Source organism: Erpetoichthys calabaricus, chromosome 1 (genome assembly GCF_900747795.2).
Source record: "Erpetoichthys calabaricus chromosome 1, fErpCal1.3, whole genome shotgun sequence".
NCBI classification, from domain to species: Eukaryota; Metazoa; Chordata; class Cladistia; order Polypteriformes; family Polypteridae; genus Erpetoichthys; species Erpetoichthys calabaricus.
In genome coordinates this window covers 95,463,023-95,482,306 of record NC_041394.2, presented here as the reverse complement: position 1 = coordinate 95,482,306, position 19,284 = coordinate 95,463,023, and the positions used below count along the sequence as shown (strand labels likewise).

General features: G+C 38.2%; 1 protein-coding gene across 1 annotated transcript in view; it reads right to left on the bottom strand.

Annotated features, from left to right (window-relative positions):
- Window positions 1–19,284, bottom strand: part of unc5db (unc-5 netrin receptor Db) — a 759,038-nt gene that overhangs the window by 100,056 nt on the left and 639,698 nt on the right. Inside the window, exon 11 of the mRNA XM_028803567.2 lies at window positions 7,070–7,154. Coding sequence (XP_028659400.1) covers window positions 7,070–7,154 — 85 coding nt within the window. The remainder of the gene's footprint in view (window positions 1–7,069; window positions 7,155–19,284) is intronic.

Below are 19,284 nucleotides of genomic sequence, written 5' to 3'. Positions count from 1 at the left end.
CGTTCTACACAGCAATCATCGAGTCTGTTCTCAGCTCATCCATCACAGTGTGGTTTGGATCAGCAACTAAACAAGACAAGAACAGGCTACAACAAACAGGTCTGCTGAAAAGATCACTGGCACCAGTTTTCCCACCTTACAGGACTTGTACTATTCCAGAGTCATGAAGCAGGCAGAGAAAATCATCCCTGACCCCTCATGTCAAATCTACCATGTGTTATAGACTAAACTACATCAAAACAAGGCTGTCAAGCTCACAAATGGATGACTCACAAATGGTTAATTCAGCTGTCCTTGCTCAGTATGGTCAAACCTCACCCCATATCTCACACTACTCTTACATATATTTAATGTTTTTTCTGCAATGCCTTGCACTTTGAATGCATATGTTTTCCATTGTATGTCTTGTACAGTATGTATCTCAGATATGTACTAGTCATGTAACTATACTAAGAGAGTCATCCAAAAACAAGAGTTAAACTTATTGTATGCATGTACTGTATACTTGGCCAATAAATGTGATTTTGATTCTGATCAGTGGGTAGTTCTTTCCTCAAAGGTCTTATCCATTCACAGGTCTCAGAAGATGGCTGCCTATAAACAGAGCTAAACTAATAGGCATAAGGGAGCAAGACTGCTATATACGTTTAATGCTAGAACTTTCAGTTTGCAGAAGATGTACATAGTGCCTTTACGTACTTAATTGATGCCTGCTATATTTGCCTAAATAAACCTCATTGTTTTAAGATAAAAGGTTATAATTGTTTATAAAATAAACAGGACAGACTTGCATGGTTAACTGTCACATTCAAATAATAAATGGAGGAGGTGGTGAAAATACACCACTAAGAATATGTTGTGTGACGTTTCTGTAGACTTCTGACTTTACTATTTTTAATGCTCTGATTACTCAGAAATGGGTCTATGTAAATCCGGGCAGAAGATAGATAATATGGGTGCAAAGAAGCAATGCACATAATTATACAACACACCACTCATAACGTGCAATTAAGTTCACGAAGCAAAAGCTTGATGGTCCTCCATTCTAAAGAGCTAAGCAGTCATTTTGACTCTTTTCAAAGGGCCGTGATTGCTCTTTTAGCTCATTTATTTACACTACCTTGATACTGTAATTACAGGGGGCTTTCAATGAGAGGTTTTTTTTGATTAACAGGCATGCAATCTGTAGGACTGCTCTGTGTCACCTTTCTTAAATGTATTGTTTTGCACTTGTGGTAGGTGTGTTTTGCTTTGCAGCCGCTGGTCTCTCATTGTAAGCTTATTGGTTTTGAGGAATGCTTGAAGAGTCATGATGATTGGTGATAAATGGTGACTAAACTTAGAAGGTGCAAGAACTTTAAAAATAATTGCAGAACTTCCAACTGACAGCAGTCAGTTGAAGGTCAGGCTATGACAAGTTCACAGAGACAATTTTACAGATGAAGTAGGAGTTTACTAGGCTTTTGTCACCTCTTAGGTGGATTGCTGCAGTTCTCTTTATTCAAATATCTCCTTTTAAGAAGGCCAGATAAAAAGGAAAGTTAAAAAATTATACTGTCCACCCAGTAACATTTCCAAGTAACTCTCCAACTAGACACATTACACTAGCATCCTGTCTGTTTCTAAATAATCTACAACAGCATTCTTTGTGAATTTCCCATCGGGATTAATAAAGTATCTATCTATCTATCTATCTATCTATCTATCTATCTATCTATCTATCTATCTATCTATCTATCTATCTATCTATCTATCTATCTATCTATCTATCTATCTATCTATCTATCTATCTATCTATCTATCTATCTATCTATCTATCTATCTATCTATCTATCTATCTAGGGTTATACAGATTCACAAGAGTCGCTGTCTCCAACCCACACTGCCTGTGCAGGAGCTGGGACCCTCTAAAGCACTCATTCGTGATTTATATAACCCTGTTTTCTGATGCTTTCTCCCTGAGTATTAAGGATTCCCCTTTACAATCATCATTCCAAAAAAAAAAAAAAATTAAAGACACAAAATTTCTGCTGGGCAAGTCATGCAGAGGACAGGAGCAATCTGGAGAGTGATAGTTGTATTCATTTGCCTTATATTTCATTTACTAAGATCAGGCACTCATCTCCATTCCATCTCATGCTGCTTCTGGGAGTTAAATGTCCAGTAATTTCAGGATCATGTTATTTTAGAATAACATGAAAGATGTCTGGTTTGCCCTCGGCATAATAACTGAACTCAAGCAATCCAGGGCTCAGGTGCTAGAAGGGGATATGAACAAAGCTAACACCTGAAACAAAATCTCTAATAGATTTTCCCTCCAACATTCACCTTCTTCTAATGAACAATCTCCCTGCACCATCCCTACTACATCAAAAACTCATACCACGTCAACTAGAATGGCCAGTGATAAGTCCACTTCTGACAATCAGTATGAGGTGTCAAATGTAACCGAAGACCAAGTAAGGAGAAAACTGAGGAAGATACACACAGGAAAAGGCAGACTACGATGGGCTCAGTCCTGCATTACTGTTCCCAAGAAGGCAGGCGTCTTTTCATTTAATGACTACAGACCAATGGCACTTATGTCTTATATCATGAACACCTTTCAGGAGCTGGCCCTGGACTATATGAGTCCTCTTGTGATAGACCCCCTGGACCCATTGCAGTTTGCAGGCTTGGGCAAAGATTGGAGTGGAAGATGCAATAATCTGTCTGCTCCACAAGGCTTCTTCTCATCTGGGCAAAACTGGCAGCCCTGTGAGGATTATTTGATTTCTGCAGCACTTCCAATATCATTCAGCCATCCCTCTTAAGATGTAAACTCAGAGATATACACGTGGATGAGCATGTGGTGTCCTGGATAAGGAGCTATCTGTCAGGCAGAAAACAGAACTGTGTTTCTGATGTGAATGCGAGCAACACTAGAGCACCACAAGGAACAGTTCTGTCTCCTTTTCTCTTTACACGTTAAACCTCAGACTACAAATATAACACTAGGTCATGTCATTTGGAAATATTCTCAGATGATTCTGCACTTTTGGGGTGCAGTAATAAGGGGAATAAGACACAGTATAGGTGTGAGTAAGGAGAACATGTTATTGTGGTGCAGAAAGAATTGTATATAACTTAAATTCAGTAAAACCATTGACTTTCACTGCACCAAAAAACCACTATGTCCAGTCACTATTCAGGGAGTGGATGTAGAGATGGTGCACCCCTTGCAAGTACTTTGGGGTCTATTTACATGATTACACCTAACTAAGTTAAGATGAATAACCCAGTTAAGGAAGAAACCTGGTTTCTTAATAATCTGTGTTTACATGGGCAAGTATACTTCTAGAGTTCTCATTTGTCAAAACGCTCAAACATCATTAAAGTGCACAAAAAAATGTTAAATGTCATCGTCTCTCATCGTTATTCTGAAAATAAACATGGCATCTGTGGTGATTTTCTTGTGTTTTATAAATAGAGTTAGTCAAATCATGCTATCTATCTATCTATCTATCTATCTATCTATCTATCTATCTATCTATCTATCTATCTATCTATCTATCTATCTATCTATCTATCTATCTATCTATCTATCTATCTATCTATCTATCTATCTATCTAGGAATCTGTCTGTCTGTCCGTCTGTCTGTCTTTTAAGGTGTCCACCCCAACTTGAGAAAATACTGGAGAGCAAATAGTTAAGAAAAAACCAAGCCAATAGATACTAACCAAGCCACAAAATCAGAGCAGCCATAAAAGTCCCAACACTGAAGTTCTCAGGGTAGCTTACATTAATACTAATAAAAAGAGTTGAGAGTTACAGAATGAGATCAAAAACATGGATGTCAGTGTTGTGATTTAAACAAGGAACAAAGAAAAATAGCATGAAAAATCACAACTTGCCAAACAAAAGTCAAACGTCCTAAAAAGGCTAAAATACAGTAGTTCTTATGTGTCTTCTAAACCTTTCTCTACGTAACCACTATATCAAAAAAGTTTAGAAGGTTCTGTGTTTCCAAAAAATTGGATAAGGAATGACACTCATTGGCATTCTTAAACAGTCGCTTACAAATTGCAGTTCCATGCAGTAAACACATGGACGCAATAGCAGAATGTTACTAGAACAAAATATCTAATGAAACTAGGATTAACCATAAAATGATGGACACTACAACCAAAAACAAAATAAAAAAGTGGACACGTGGAAACTCTTTCAGAATTCTCTCTTATAAAGATGATATTGTTCTCATACAGAAGTTTTAATGTAAGGTGGTCATACAATCTAATCATTTTTTGTGATCAACTTTTTATTAAGCAAAAACAAATTTACAGGAATAAACGAACATAACATGCAAAGTAACCCACCCTTTGCCACCCTCTCCCACTCAGCCTGAGCCAAGGGATTATTTAAAAAAAAATGAAAGTGTTGCAAGATGAGATTTAAACAATTGAGTCGCAGCAGACCAGGATTCAATTGCAGTACTGGAAGCACCATTAATCCACACTGCAGACAACTCCAAAAGTTTTAAATTGTAGAAGGTGGACTGCCAGTTGTTGACAGTGACTCATTCAGGTGTCTTCCAGTGGGAGGCAATAATTAGTCTGGCTGCCAGAGTACCCAGACCGAATAACTTGTATTTAGAGAATTTAAGTAGAAACCTATAAAGGTCTAAAAGAAGAACAATGTGAGGTAACAGAGGGATACTGCAGGAAAGAAGGGAAGACAGTAGGTGACATACGTGTGACTAAAAAGAAAAGACAGGGAGACAGTGCCAGAACAGGAGAAAAGAGCTGGGTAAACCAAGGAAACATAATTGACAAAGAGCAGTGAGACCCATCAGAAACCACTTGTGGGGATTAGGATAGAGTCTGTGTAGAATTTTGAACTTTGTGTGCTGGTAGTTTGGGTTTCTAGATCAAAACCTTACATTGGAGAGAACAGGGTCCCATGAAAAGGGATGAAGGGAGAAGAGAAAGGTCTCTGGACCAAAGAGAAATCAAGGCCAGAGGTTCCTAGGATGCTTTGCACAGTAAGGAATAGAGAGTAGAGACAGGTTTTACAAAACAAAGAGTATAATGAGTGTTTTGGCAGAAGGTAGTCAGGGAAATCCCACAGGTCCTGAGCACTGGTCAGAGTTGAAAGTAGAAAAGAAACTGGAACCAGGGAGATTAAAATGTGCTTGTAAAGACTGGGATGTCATAAGCCCTGAACTATTAAACAGATCCCCCAGTACACTATTTCCAGGATGTTGCCAAGGAGGAAATACACAGGGCCGGCCACCTATTGAGAGAATAGGGTTATGAAATATAGGAGTGAGGGAGTGCCATTTTCCAGAGGGTGCAAGTAACTTTTTCACACAATACCCCATGTTGATGGAGTAGGGAAAAATAGGAAAAAGTTTGGTGGCTTTAGTCTTCAAGGAGATACTCACTAATCATGACACCAAAATTGACAATATGTTTCATGTTGATTATCTCAGTCAGGTAAGGATTTTTATGACCCTGTAAACCTAAAACATCATAAACAATACAAATAATAATTTGAATAATAAAAAAGCAGAGATTGAACCATAATATATCTGAAAATAAATTCTCAGTTGGTCAAAATATTAAAATGACAACAGTCAGGAACTGTGCACTGCCATCTTTTATACGTAGGCCAATGATGCCAAAACATATCACATGATCCCTGTAGCACATGACTGGCAACATGCAATGTAATTGTAGACAATAAGTCACAAAGTGGTAGGGTGCTTGGATTTAATTGAATGTCCACACAGGAAGCACTAAACTATTTTAGTCAGGGAGTCCCGACACAAACGGCTGGCCCTGTTTGCAATAAGCTGCATGAACAAGGAAGAGTTTTCTTCCTTGATGTACTCCATCTTTTGGATGGATAAAATAATTCAATGAAGTTACAGATATAAGCAGTGCATGAACTAGTTTAAAAGAGTGCATTAATTGAACAAGCTCATTTTGCTTAAGAACGGTGAACTTAACGTAACATATTTGCAAGTGAAGAACGTGAACGTGAGCTAGTTCAGTTTTATGTGACATTCTCAATCTGGTTTAGGACCAGATTAAACGTTTTGCCATTTTGGGGTGGAGCAGAATCTGAATACGGTATTCAGATAAGCATAAATAGTGGATTTTTACGAATATTTATTTCGTATGAAGTTTTTGCCATTTCTTTGTATTCAGAAGAAATAACGTCAAATAAAATCAAATAGGTACTGTCTGTGTCTGCCTGCTTGTGCTTAAGCTGCACCCCCGCTGACACGAGGATACAGTGAAGCTCCGCTTTCACTTTTAGGAAAACGTACTTCGCAAGGCCATTTTATATTTTTCCCTGTTGGACATGCAATATGTGACACAAATTTTGACAGTATAATAGGCTAGTTCACCTACACGCTGGTTCCACAGTCACCATTTGTGTCACACGGTTGGAAATAGAGCAGTAATTTATATGTATACTTGCATCTATTTAATTTCTTTCTTGACCGGGAGGATATTAGCATATATGGTTATATGTGTTTTTTGCTGGGTATAACTCAATAAAGTGTATTTAAATAAAAAAGTCTTCATAATTATTGTATTTTATTCAGGAACACTGTAATAGCCTAATATAAGGCATGCAAAATTGAATAAAGGAGACTCATGGGTCATTTATTCTAATTCCTTAAAAAATACAAAATGAACTGAACACGAACTAGTTCAAAATCGAAATGAACGTGAATTTATTCATTTTAATCTATGTGAACTGAACTTTGAGCTAGTTCTTGTGAGGTGTGAACTTGCACAACACTGGATATAAACGTCTTTCTATGAAGAAAAGCACCTAAGATTCGTAAGTGATTTATCCTTCTGTATTAACCAAATCTGCTGCGCCCTTCTTCTGTTGACATACATTACCTCAGACATTGTAATAATTCAAATAGAATAGTAGTATAGGGTGCTAAATGAAATTGTATGAGTTTAATCATCATAAAAAGAAGCTCTAAAGGCAGTCAGATTGTTATCATCATCTTGCAAACCTTTTGTGCAGTCGGGTGTATTTTCAAGGTGATCACGTTCTTACCTGGACTCCTGTTGATTGACGATCATGTACATCTCCCAAGAAGTATCCTCCATAATGGCACCATGGGGAACTAACAGACTGACACCTGGGAAAGAATGACAGAATTTTAGGGGAGAACCATTGAAAGATTTGTGTGATGAGCAAAGATGGTGGCTTTACGAGTAAGTTATGTATATCACATAGCATACATGCAGAGAAGCAGTTCCCAGTTTCACTCTTCTTGTTTCGTGATTTATATGTTGATACACTTTGAAGCTCAGCTATAGCCAACATGAAGACTTTTTAGGTGCTTTTCAATCTTGTCTTTTTCTAGTTCTAATTTATTTCAAGGTTTTCTCTTTAATGATTAAAATTTACAGTAGTAACGACTGACGAGGGCAGTTATCTCTTTCTCAGGTTGGCCATGAGTTTAGTTTCTCAGAGTAGTCCCTGCTATTCAAGTAAAATGGACACACGCTCTTTTCCAGTCATGGTCTCCAGCTTCAATTTTTGCTGCCTCTTTTCCTTACACTTTCAGGTCCCTCTCTCCTGTCTCTTATCTACCTGCTTCTAACTCACAAAGCTAATGTGCAAACATCACATAGTCTTACAATTCTTTTTCTAAACGTTTATCTTAATTTAGAATTTTTTTTCTAAGGATTAGCATTTTGGAGATTGTTTCATTTAACAATGAGTTTTCAGGTATGATACTGTCCTCAATCTAATGGACAGAAGGAAGAAGTCATCAAGACTTAAAGTCTTTAAATTGTATGGTAGATTCTTTGCAGTCTAATTGTAAATTTTGTCTGCCTTTAATTGAATTTGCCAGTAATGTGTGGTATTATTCTGAAAACAATTTGTCTCCATTCGAATGGTTTCAGACCAGTGCTGCTACATTTTCCTTTAGTTGGTTCAGCAGTTCCTTCTCTTTTAGTTTAACTTTCTTGATTGCATAGTTTCTGGAATAAACTGGGAGGAAGCCTAAAAGTTGCTGACACCAAAGCCAAATGTTTTGCTGAGCGTAAATGTTGGAAGGCCCAAGAGTTTTGGGTTGTGGCAAAATATATGGCTCACTATACGACATTTGTCTTGTAGTTCCTTTTTGTAAACTGACTCCATGTTGTATCGTTCCCCATTCTATTGTTAAATGTTTGGGTCCAGTATCTTATAAGCTGGCTTTAACAATTCACTTAAAGATTCACCCTGTGTTTCATGCATCTAGACTGATATTTAAGACAACTTACTTCAGCTCCTCCTGTCACTGTGAATACATCTAAAATACCGATTTGCATTTATTTTGCTGAGTGCTGATCTTTTGTTGACTTCTTGCTTAACACTTTGCATGTAGTTCTCTGACTACGACTCATTTCATGTTTTGGCTCAGGAATCCTGAATTTAAAAGTCTTCGCAGTTCTATTCTGAAGTTTACCTCATTATATTTTCTACATTTATCATTTGGTCCCTATCCTTTTACCTTTCTGGCTCACCATTTTCCATCTGTGGGAGAACAACTAAAGGAGCACATAACATTATGATCTAGTGCAGTGGAAACTTCAAGCAATGAAAAATAGAGTGGAAAATGGGAACACTTTTAAGAGGAAAGACAAATAAAAATTTTAATGAAAATCACAAAATGTTAACCAAAAATATTTTGTTTCTAATCATATAACCATTCCCAGCTCCAGATGAAAAAAAATACTTGAGAAACAGGTTCAGTCTTTAATTCAATATGTGAATACTTCACACAGTGCATCTTCATCTTTAAATTATGTGATGCCAGATTTAAGAAGTCAGCTGAATCACTTGATAGCAGTGCTGTATAGCGACCATCAACAACAAGACGGCAGCCATGCAGAAAACACACAAAAAGGAGCAACTTTTGAAAAAAGTGTATAACAAAACAGTGCTGTCCACATCAACTCCGTAACTACATGACAAGACTCTCCAGTGCCCGTATGTGAAGAAGTGCTTGTGGTTTTGAAATCAGAACTTTTTCATTTCCACTGGTGCCTTCAAGCACATCAAATGCTATTTACTTATTTGAAAGAAATGCATTGTCAAGACTTGTATACATCATCTGTGTAATAATGAAAATACCTGTTCAGAACAGAAGTCCATTGACTTGTCTGTGGTAATCACCAGCAAGATAAGCATGTTGCCACGGAATTCCTCAAAAAGCTGTTGAAATTTATCTAAGGATGTAACTACTAATATGACATCAAATCTTAGTGAACTCTCTGGGAAACTTGGAGTTGCTCAGTTCCGCTTGGTTTGAGGTTCTCTGGTTGCTGATTGAAAACCCAAGGGCTGCATCATCAACTTCCAAGTGCGGGACTTCAGGAGCGATGTGTGTGGTGCATTGAAGGAGGAAGGGGACACCCGCCTAGCCAGATCAACCGAATCCATCCTATTGATCAATGGCGAGTTATAGATGTCACAACCAGTTTGTCCTCACCAAGAAAACAAAGAAAAAGTCTTATTGAAGTGGGGGTGGTAGTGTTAATTCTATAAAATTTATTGTTGACTTCCTTTGGGGAGCATGTTACAAAGGTTTAGCCTCCCTCGCGAGTGCTCTAATAACAAAGACCTCGGTGTTCTTTTTCAACAAAGCAAAGATAGAAGTGTCTGTTTTTTCCACAACTGGAAGATTTTTTTCATTGGGTAATAGAATTTTGAAAAGCTGGATTGAATTCAACGGAGTATAGTGATAAACTGCTGCTGATTCCATCCTTTGGAGACTACATTAGAATATCAACTTGGCCTGTCTGAGTGTCATCTGCATGTTCTGTTTGAGTTTTCTCTGAGTGTTTTGGTTGCCCTCCCTGATCCCAAGGATGTTCATATTAGGTTTATTGTTGATAGCGCTTTGAGTACTGAGAAAAGCGCTATATAAATGTAATGAATTATTATTATTATTATAAGTATTAGAGAGTGAGTGAGTGTGAATGTGCATGTTCATTTGCCCTTCAATAGGGTAGCACCCTGTGCTGGGATGGGCATTGGATTGGATTAATTAGGTTCAGTACATAAAAGGGTTCACTCCTTCTGGTGCATTGGCTGCACTGAAAGTGACATACAGTGACCAAAAAAAGCACACAGTACTCTTGAGGCAGCTATGCCGTCATTGTAGAGCAGGAACAGTATCAAAGTTTAGTACAGAAAGATGCATCCTGGTGACCACCAAAAAATTCTATTGACTTTTCTGCTCTTCTTGCATTTCCTTTGTACTTCAGAAATTGCTCAACAGACACTAAAGCAAAGCAAAGCAAAGCTCTCAATTTACCAGTCGATCTATGTTCCTACCCTCACCTATGGTCATGAGCTATGGGTAGTGACCGAAAGAACGAGATCGCGAATATAAGCGGCTGAAATGAATTTCTTCCGCAGGGTGTCTGGACTTTCCCTTAAAGATAGGGTGAGAAGCTCAGTCATCCGGGAGGGTCTCAGAGTAGAGCCGCTGCTCCTCCGCATCGAGAGGAGTCAGATGAGGTGGCTTGGGCATCTGATCAGGATGCCTCCTGGACGCCTCCCTGGTGAGGTGTTCCGGGCACATCTAACTGGGAGGAGGCCCCGGGGAAGACCCAGGACACGTTGGAAGGACTAGGTCTCTCGGTTGGCCTGGGAACGCCTTGGGATTCTCCCGGAAGAGCTAGTAGAAGTGGCCGGGGAGAGGGAAGTCTGGGCATCTCTGCTCAAGCTGCTGCACCCGCGACCCGACCTCGGATAAGCGGAAGAGGATGGATGGATGGATGGACAAATTCTAAAAGCATCAGATTATGAGTGCACAGTGCTGCAGTGGTGAGGGAAGCTGGCTCACAGTTTTGAGGTTTAATCACCACTCAAGTCATTTTCTATGTAGAGCTTACATGTTCTTTCTGTGTCTGTATGAATTTTTCTATGGATTCTCTTTATTTTTTGTGCTAGTTAGGTTAATTGGTGACTCTAAACTAACCCACTTTTCACAACTGGTTTCTACCTTTTGGTGTGGCTGTATGTAGTTTCTCCTGTTTTGTACAGATATTTGTTTTTCTAAGTACCTTTGTTTTCCTCAGAGATGTGCACCAGGTAAACTGGTCCTGTGTGTCTGACTGGCTTGTACCCAATCCTTCTGGGATATCCTACAGCTTCCCAAAACCCTGTGATGGACAAACAGAATTCAGAAAATCAAATGAGCTTATACGGCAAGATGTTAAGGACTAGGACGGTAGGAGAAGCTGTGCGAGGCCTCCAGTGAGATGTGTAACGGCTTTGTATGCTGTCTAAAAAGTGATTAGTTCAGCAGTAATTGTGGTATCAAACAGCGAGCAGGCTTTATGTCTTCCATGCTGCTCTGATCATCTAGTTAGAGCGGCGCCTGGCAACTGTAGCAGTGGCGGTTTGTTCCCTTGAGAAAAACATCCTAATAAAATGAGTCTGGATTAAAGGAATTGACTTTAATTATAGCATGTATTAAATTGAACAAATCACAAAGCTGAGTGCGCACAGATTGCTGGACGTTTAAAAATTAAGTATAATGATCCAGAAATGAAGCAGGAGATTCCATTAGCAGGATTTGGTTATATTTACTCATTCCCAAATGCATGCTTGTGCATGGCTTCAGTTAACACTAAACGGGGCAGAGGTAGGTGACACTTTTCTCATAGTCTGGCATCTTAGACCAGAGTTAGAAATGTGATCACTCATATACTGTATATAGTTCCATCACTGACTCCACAGCACTTCTAGAGATAAAATGTGACTTTCTGCCACTATTCCACTCCAAACTGAGTCGTTTTGAAAATTACATACAACTAGAAATTGGGTGCATTCAAATAGTTGCTGCTGTCAAGTCTGGGATGACACTACTAGGGTTAAAACAGTAGCTGCATAGAGTTGGAACAAAAGTCTGCGATGGATGCTGTATTAGCAGGAGCAATGAGCATCAAAGGACCATGGATCATTTGTTAATGATAAAATAATAGCAAGAGAGCTTTAACAAAGGCAATAGTGTTAGAGTTGAAGTGGAGCACTGGGAATATAAATAAAATGGCGGGCAGTAGCGAGCAGATCAGTGATGTAATATCAACTTGTTCAGATAAACAGTAAGGGTCATGGCCTGACACAGCAGCAAAGTGTTTAGTGCTGTCAGTTCACAGATGAATTTCCTAAATCACTCACTATCTGCGTCCGCTTTACAAGTTCTCCCTGTGTGTGTCTGTGCCTCGTTTGAGTACTGCAATTCCATATGCCAAAGCAACCATCTGTCATCTTAAACTGCTTTTTCACAGAGGACAACCTAAAAACATAGGTTACTTGACAGAAACTGTCAGTGGATAATGTTCAAGTCTATCACAGGGCCTATTTACCTACAGTCTCTTAAAATGGGCCAGTGTAGAGTCTCCAATCAGCCTAACCTCTTTGGGAATGGCAGAAAACTCACAAAGAATAAGGAAGGACATGCATATAGTGAGAGCAGGAAGACAGTAGCACTAACCTTTGTGCCACACAGAGTCACAGATAAAATTTAAAAGGACAATGGCACATCTTCTAAAACTCGTTCTTTCTGTTTAGCCTTTTCTTCGTGTTGTGCAGATCGAAGTTTTACCCAGCCATACTTGAGTAAATGAAAATAATAAATCACTTCTGTAAAGTGACTTAAGTAAAAATAAAATTTTCCCACCAGCAAACTACTCAAGTTTAAGTTATAAAGCATCTAATATTAGGTGTATTTATGTATCAAACGTACAAGTAAAGGTAGTATCTTTCTGCTTTTCCAAAAGTCAAAAATAGTTCCCATAAACTTATAAAATTTCGGACTCTTTCTATTTTGCATGGGAGTCATATTAGAATCATTGAAGTATGAGCCAACTAACTGCAACTTGAAGCAGCCACATTCAGTACAAGTGGACAGCTTAATGATTCTATTTTAATTCAGTGGGGACTATACTAACAGTTAATTACAATTAATTTGAATGGAAAACAATTTTAAGCATTCCCTGGCATCAAAAATAACCCCATGTTTGTTCAAATAACATTAAACTATATGAAAATTGGCAATATTATTTTAATAACAACATTAGTTGCCAAAACAAACCCTAATAAGGTGTTGGCCTTCAGTAAATAATGTTTAGTAAAGCACTTTCTGTCACTTTAAGTTTCACATTCAAGGTAATGGCCTTTCAGTTTTTCTTGGGGTTTTTCCAAATACTTAACAATCTATTTAAGAGTTAAGATAATGTGAGAAGATATGTGAGCAACACACGTGAAAAGGTGAGTAACCCACAGCATGTAAACGCACAAGTACACCTCGTGAGAGAACCTTGTTTGAATGTGGAGAGATCAGCTATGTATGGGATGGTGTATCTCCAACGTCCAACCTCACCACAAACATCCAGCCCCTCCTGTCCTGTGAGGACAGTATGTAAGCTCAGCATCAGCTCTGAGAATGACTGAGACTGGGACTGTATGTGACCAACGTCCAATCCTGCTCATACGTCCAATCTCAAGCCGTTTTACAGGCTGGAAAGATGTACCTGTGAACAATTGTGTAGATGATTGGATGTCAGGGATAGAAAAAATTGTCAGAGGTTGTTCTTATTATTAAATTTTCCTAAAGTGATGGTAGCCAGTATTTTAAATAATTGGCTGAGCAAAGCACTGGGCATATTTGTGTTGCCTTTTTGTTCTCTGGTTTAGGTTTGCACTAATGAATGTGTTTAGCAAAATATCTTAGGGTAAAAGTGGCCATTTGCATTTGAAAATGTAGTGAAGTAAAAATTTAAGTAGACTGGAATTTATATATTCACGTAGAGTAGAAATATGCTCAAAACATATTTGAGTACAGCAATAAGGAATTTCTACTTTGTTACCATACAATACTGTCTTTTAATGCAGTCATTGCATAACAGAGTTGGAGTTTTATTTGTGGAGTTTACATATTAGATACCTTGTGATGTCAGTGGCTTACAAAAACAGAAATTAGATAAGATAATATTGAAAAAAGAGGAAATCAGAAACCAAAGTACTTTAAATAATGTTGGGGGTTAGGATCTAGCTCTAGACAGGACACCACATTTAACTCATTCAATTCACAAATTCACACACATCTTTGGAGGTGGGAATAAACCTAAGACATGGATTTCATAGCTCCTGATTTAGCCCAGTTGGTTTGTATTGTAGTAAGCAAGAACTGAAATAAAGCATGAATAATAAAGAATGTAAGACAATAGCTGAGAGCATTTTGCTTTGCCTGCCTGATAAGATGAAGACCAGTTAGTCACTTGTGATTTTTTAAAAAGAAATTTCACCAGGTTCCGGTATAGATTAACTCATTTACATCAAGTATAAGGATGCCCACCTCAGCAATGGTTGCAGGGGCAGAGGCAGCAGCACCAAGCTGGTCAGAGAATACGAGAGCCAGTGGCAATAATCTATAGAACGGCAGAATTCTACCCTGGTACATAGAGAACACTGCATGCCAATGTGGGAGATGAGGCGCCAAAGGGTGATAAACCCTGTCTGCAAGCAAAAACCACATACACCATATCTAAGTGAGAGTGAGACAGAGATCTGGATATTCTAGTAGCCAACAATTAGCTGTAAAGTGATCCTATGGGCACAGTTTGAACCATGCTGCTAATTGTAGACAGAAGGCTGCCAAGAGGGCACCTTCTCTTTTAAGAGAGACTGAGGCTGAAAGGATAATTATTGCCACTGGAAAGAACTCAGAGATGACTCTAATATATTAATATAGAAGGACACAAGGATGCAATGATCCCAAAGGATGGTTGCTCGGGTAGCCACGTAACTTTAAGAGCCTACCTCTGACCCCAGAAGTGTTTCTGCGGCTTAACACAAGAAGTAAGCTTGAGTCTAAAGGCCACCCGCTGAAAAAGAGATTAACAGGAAGTGACTGACAAAATTTTGTGTGGTTGTAGAAGGTGGCACATTGAAGATGGTAACTCTCCTGATGGGCAATGCCAAAGGCTATTAAGCTCGGCCCTTGGATATATCTTTTTTTTTTCCCTATAGCAGTTCCTGCCTTTTCTTCTGCTTACTAATATGATGATGAGAGCCTGCCTCAAGTTTTCCATAATATTCCTGGATAATCCTTAACAGTTCTGGAACAGTGCTCTCATAACTGAAACTAATCATTCCACATTAAGAACCTCAAAACTACTGTCAAGCATGGTGGTGCTAGTGTCCAGGTTTTAAATCAGGATAACATGCTATTATAGTAAAACCTTTATTATCTGTCACTCAATTAACTGTCAGTCTCTGTTAACTGTCAGGGCAAAAAAAAAAAAAATTGCACAAGCCAGCGCCTACCCATTACTGTACTACTACTGCCATAAAGTATGCTGTGAGCTATGCACATTGGAAGAACTCTCCCCAGCACTGTGTGTCATGCCACATTTTGAAATCACAGCATCAGTTACGTACATTCAGTTTTAATAGTGCTTCGTAGCTTTTCTCTTTTGTTATAATTAATCTACTATACATTGTTATGGCCGATAAATGTATGCGTGTGGTGTTGGAATTATCACAAAAAATGGAAATTATTAAGCATTTACAAAACGCTGAAAGTGCTTCAAGTATTGCTTCAATTTACGGAGTAGGAAGAACAACAATGAACGATATATAGCGTGATGCCGATAAAATTGGAAAACGTGTTAAAAATGGAAACCACTGACGGTAATGTTATTCTGTAGTAATGTTAGTGTTCTTCTGTATTGTTTTCTTTTTAAATTCTGTTATATTATGTTTTGTTAATATATTGTGACGTGCAGGCAGCTGGTGATGGACTGTGGGTTAACCAAAAGAGTGGAATGCTGTGTAAGTAATGGGACTGGGCGAAGGGCTTCTGTTCTGTAAAGGGCGGACATGTCTCTTAGGAGATGAGTAACAGGAGAAGTTAGGAAAAAAGGAAGGTGCGTCTGAAGGAAGTTTTGAGTAGGGAGTCAGGAGACAATAAGCAAGATTGTTTTTGGTATATACTGTAGAAAGACAGAATATGAGTGGTGGAGATAAACTGATTGGTAGGGAAAGCTTTCTTTAATTTTGGAGGTGTGCTCTGTAACCCAGAAAACATTGTATAAGAGCGTTTGTTACGGAATGAAGTAAAACGTAGAAAACTCCAATACCTCTGACTTGCATTTGCTTATTATGCCAGTTGTAATAATATTATATGAATGAATTAATTTTGTTAATATGGTTTTGTTTTGTAAATAAATAGCTGTTCGCTAACCTAATCTACTGTATATCATTGTTAAAGTCGCTGTTCTGTTATTCGTCTTTTCTCGTCCTGACCCATGACGGATAATTGAGGTCTTACTGTATTAAAAATGCAACAATTAATTTTGCTTTGTGTTAGGATTTGAGCTTTATCTTTAACAATGTTTTTTTCTTAGATTTTGTTTCTTTTGGTTCGTCCAAGTGTTTTTTCACTTCCATTCTCTTACTCTGAACTTTGCCCATTAAAGCTTTCAAGTGCTGGACTACTTCAGTCTTCAGTTACCTGAGAGTTCCATATTAGCTCCCTGTTGCCAGGGCCAATTTGCTGTGGCATTAATGCACATTGTGCAGCTCTGTTCTTTGCTCTCTTTTTTATTTTTGGCTTTTGATTTAATATTTGTAATTGCTTTACTTTTGGCTTTGCTTTATAAATATTTTTAAACTTGTATTCCTGGACTGTAGCTCTTAAGTTTCTTTTTTGTTGAATTTGTTGTTAATTAATAGATTGTGGATTATTATCCAAAAAAGTTTGCATCTGAGCACTCTTCTGTAACCTATCTTTAATCTACACCACTTGATTTATTAAACTGGTCCAACCGTACTTGTTTTGGAAAGATCCTGATGGTAATAACCAGATCAAAGTCAATAGCTAAACTTCACTGAGATGCAGTGGCAGAATCTGAAGACAGCAGGTCACACTTGAAAACCCACAAACACCAAAGTGTTCATGTAAGTAAGATTGGGCCGAAATTACTCTATACTGATGTGGGAGACTGATCAATAACTATTGGAAGGGGCTGGTTGAAGTTAGAGCTTCCAAAGGTGGCCTAATCATTTACTGACTCTAAGAGAGCAATTCCTTTTTACATGGAGCATTGCTGTTGAATAATATTTTTAAGGAACAAGTAAATAAATACTGAAATTAATTTATACACAACATGTAATATATGGTTTATAATACTGTCAAAAAATGCAAAAACTGAGGGGTAAAATAATTCTGCATAGGGTGCGTCAACCTTTTAGTTTGCCTGGCAGGCTTTTATTAATAAAGGAGACAGAGACCTACTGAATGAAAAAAAATGCTATTTGTTAGCGTTCTTCTGTATTGCAATTTTCTAAAATGCTAAAAAAAATGCTAAAATGCTATTGATATTACTAATTGAGAGAAAGTCTAAAACACACAGAGAAAGACGTTGAAAATCAATGGCAACTGAGAGGGCTTTAAAAAGATTCTGGAAAGTATTAAACTGTTTATGATGAAACTTCAAGACAAGCAGACGGGCTTAAAAACAAGGTACGCCTCTCCTGACCGTTTAATCAGAGAAAAGCAACAACAGAAAGAAACATTAAAGGAGGCATTAGCTACAAGAAGCATTACAGACCTTTTAAACATGCATGGCATAAAGATTTCAATCTGCACCAAAATTGCCAACGTATGTTTCACATTTTTCATATGAATTTAAGAAATTCTACCAGAAGTCAATATTGATTTTCATTTTACTTTAGTCCAAAGATGCTGACTGATAACTGGACCTGGCTACCACTGAAATGCTCTCAAAGTCCTTTCTTCCCTGTCCATATTCTTAACAACCCACATTACACTGTAAAACAAGTGCTCTGCCATCATCTTTCATGTCTACTTCACTCTTCACAGTTGTTCAACAAAGAAATCAGCTCAGTCATTTATTTTCAGCTTTTGAAAGTTTGGAGTTTATCTTTACCTATAATGTTAGGATTGCCATTTACATTTTTGTCTGTAGTTGTCATTTTTCCACAGTCACTAACTGTCATCTTTACATTTTAATTTGTTTTATATTCTACTGGTGCCTGTGTCTTTTGGGTAGGGGCCTCATCTATGATAAGGACTTTCTGGTGCTGCAGTCACCTACATAAGTAAGTAAATCACTGTGCCATTAGCAAGCTGCTCTTCAGCCTCTACTCTGCTCCTTTACCATAAGATGCATGGTTTTGAATCTTTAGTTGTAGATTTCTTGGTTTTTGAATATTTAGTACTTTGAATTTGTATTTGGCTTTCTCTTTTCCCTATTGGTGTAATTAATTTCTATAACTTTGGTTTACCTGCTCAATTTTACTACATTTGAACCTCTTTCTATTGAGTAACTAGCTCTTTTCTGTATTTGTTTTACTATTGAGCAGTTTTTTTTGGTTATTTTGTTTTTTTACTCTTTTTGATTTGATTTTGACTTATAAATTATTAATATTTCTTTATAGAATTTTTGAATTAAGCCATTTAATATACACTATATTGCCCAAAGTATTGGGACGCCTGCCTTTACACCCACGTGAACTTTAATTACATCCCATTCTTCATACATAGGCTTTAATATGGAGTTGCCCTATTGCCCTACCCTTTCCAGCTATAACAGCTTCAACACCTATGGCAAGGCTTTCCACAAGATTTAGGAATGTGTCAATGGGAATTTTTGACCATTCTTCCAGGAAAGCATTCGTGAGGTGTGGCGCTGATGTCTGGCAAGAAGTCCTGGCTCGCAGTCTCCATTCTAATTCATCCCAAAGGTGTTCTATCGGGTTGAGGTCAGGGCTTTGTGCAGGCCAGTCAAGTTCCTCCACACCAAACTCACTCATCCATTTCTTTTTAGACCTTGCTTTGTGGACTGGTGCACAGTCATATTGGAACAGGAAGGGGCTTTTCCCAAACTGTTCCCACAAAGTTGGGAGCATGAAGTTGTCCAAAATGGACACTGGAACTAAGGGGCCACACCCAACCCCTGAAAAACAACCCACACCATAATCCCCCTCCACCAAACTTTACACTTGGTACAATGCAGTCAGGCAAGTACCATTCTCCTGGCAACCACCAAACCCAGACTCGTCCATCGGATTTCCAGAAAGAGAAGTGTGATTTATCACTCCAGAGGACACGTCTCCACTGCTCTATCCTTTACACCACTGCATCCGATGCTTTGCATTGCACTTGGTGATGTAAGGCTTGGATTCACCTGCTTGGCCATGGAAACCCATTCCATGAAGCTCTCTACGCA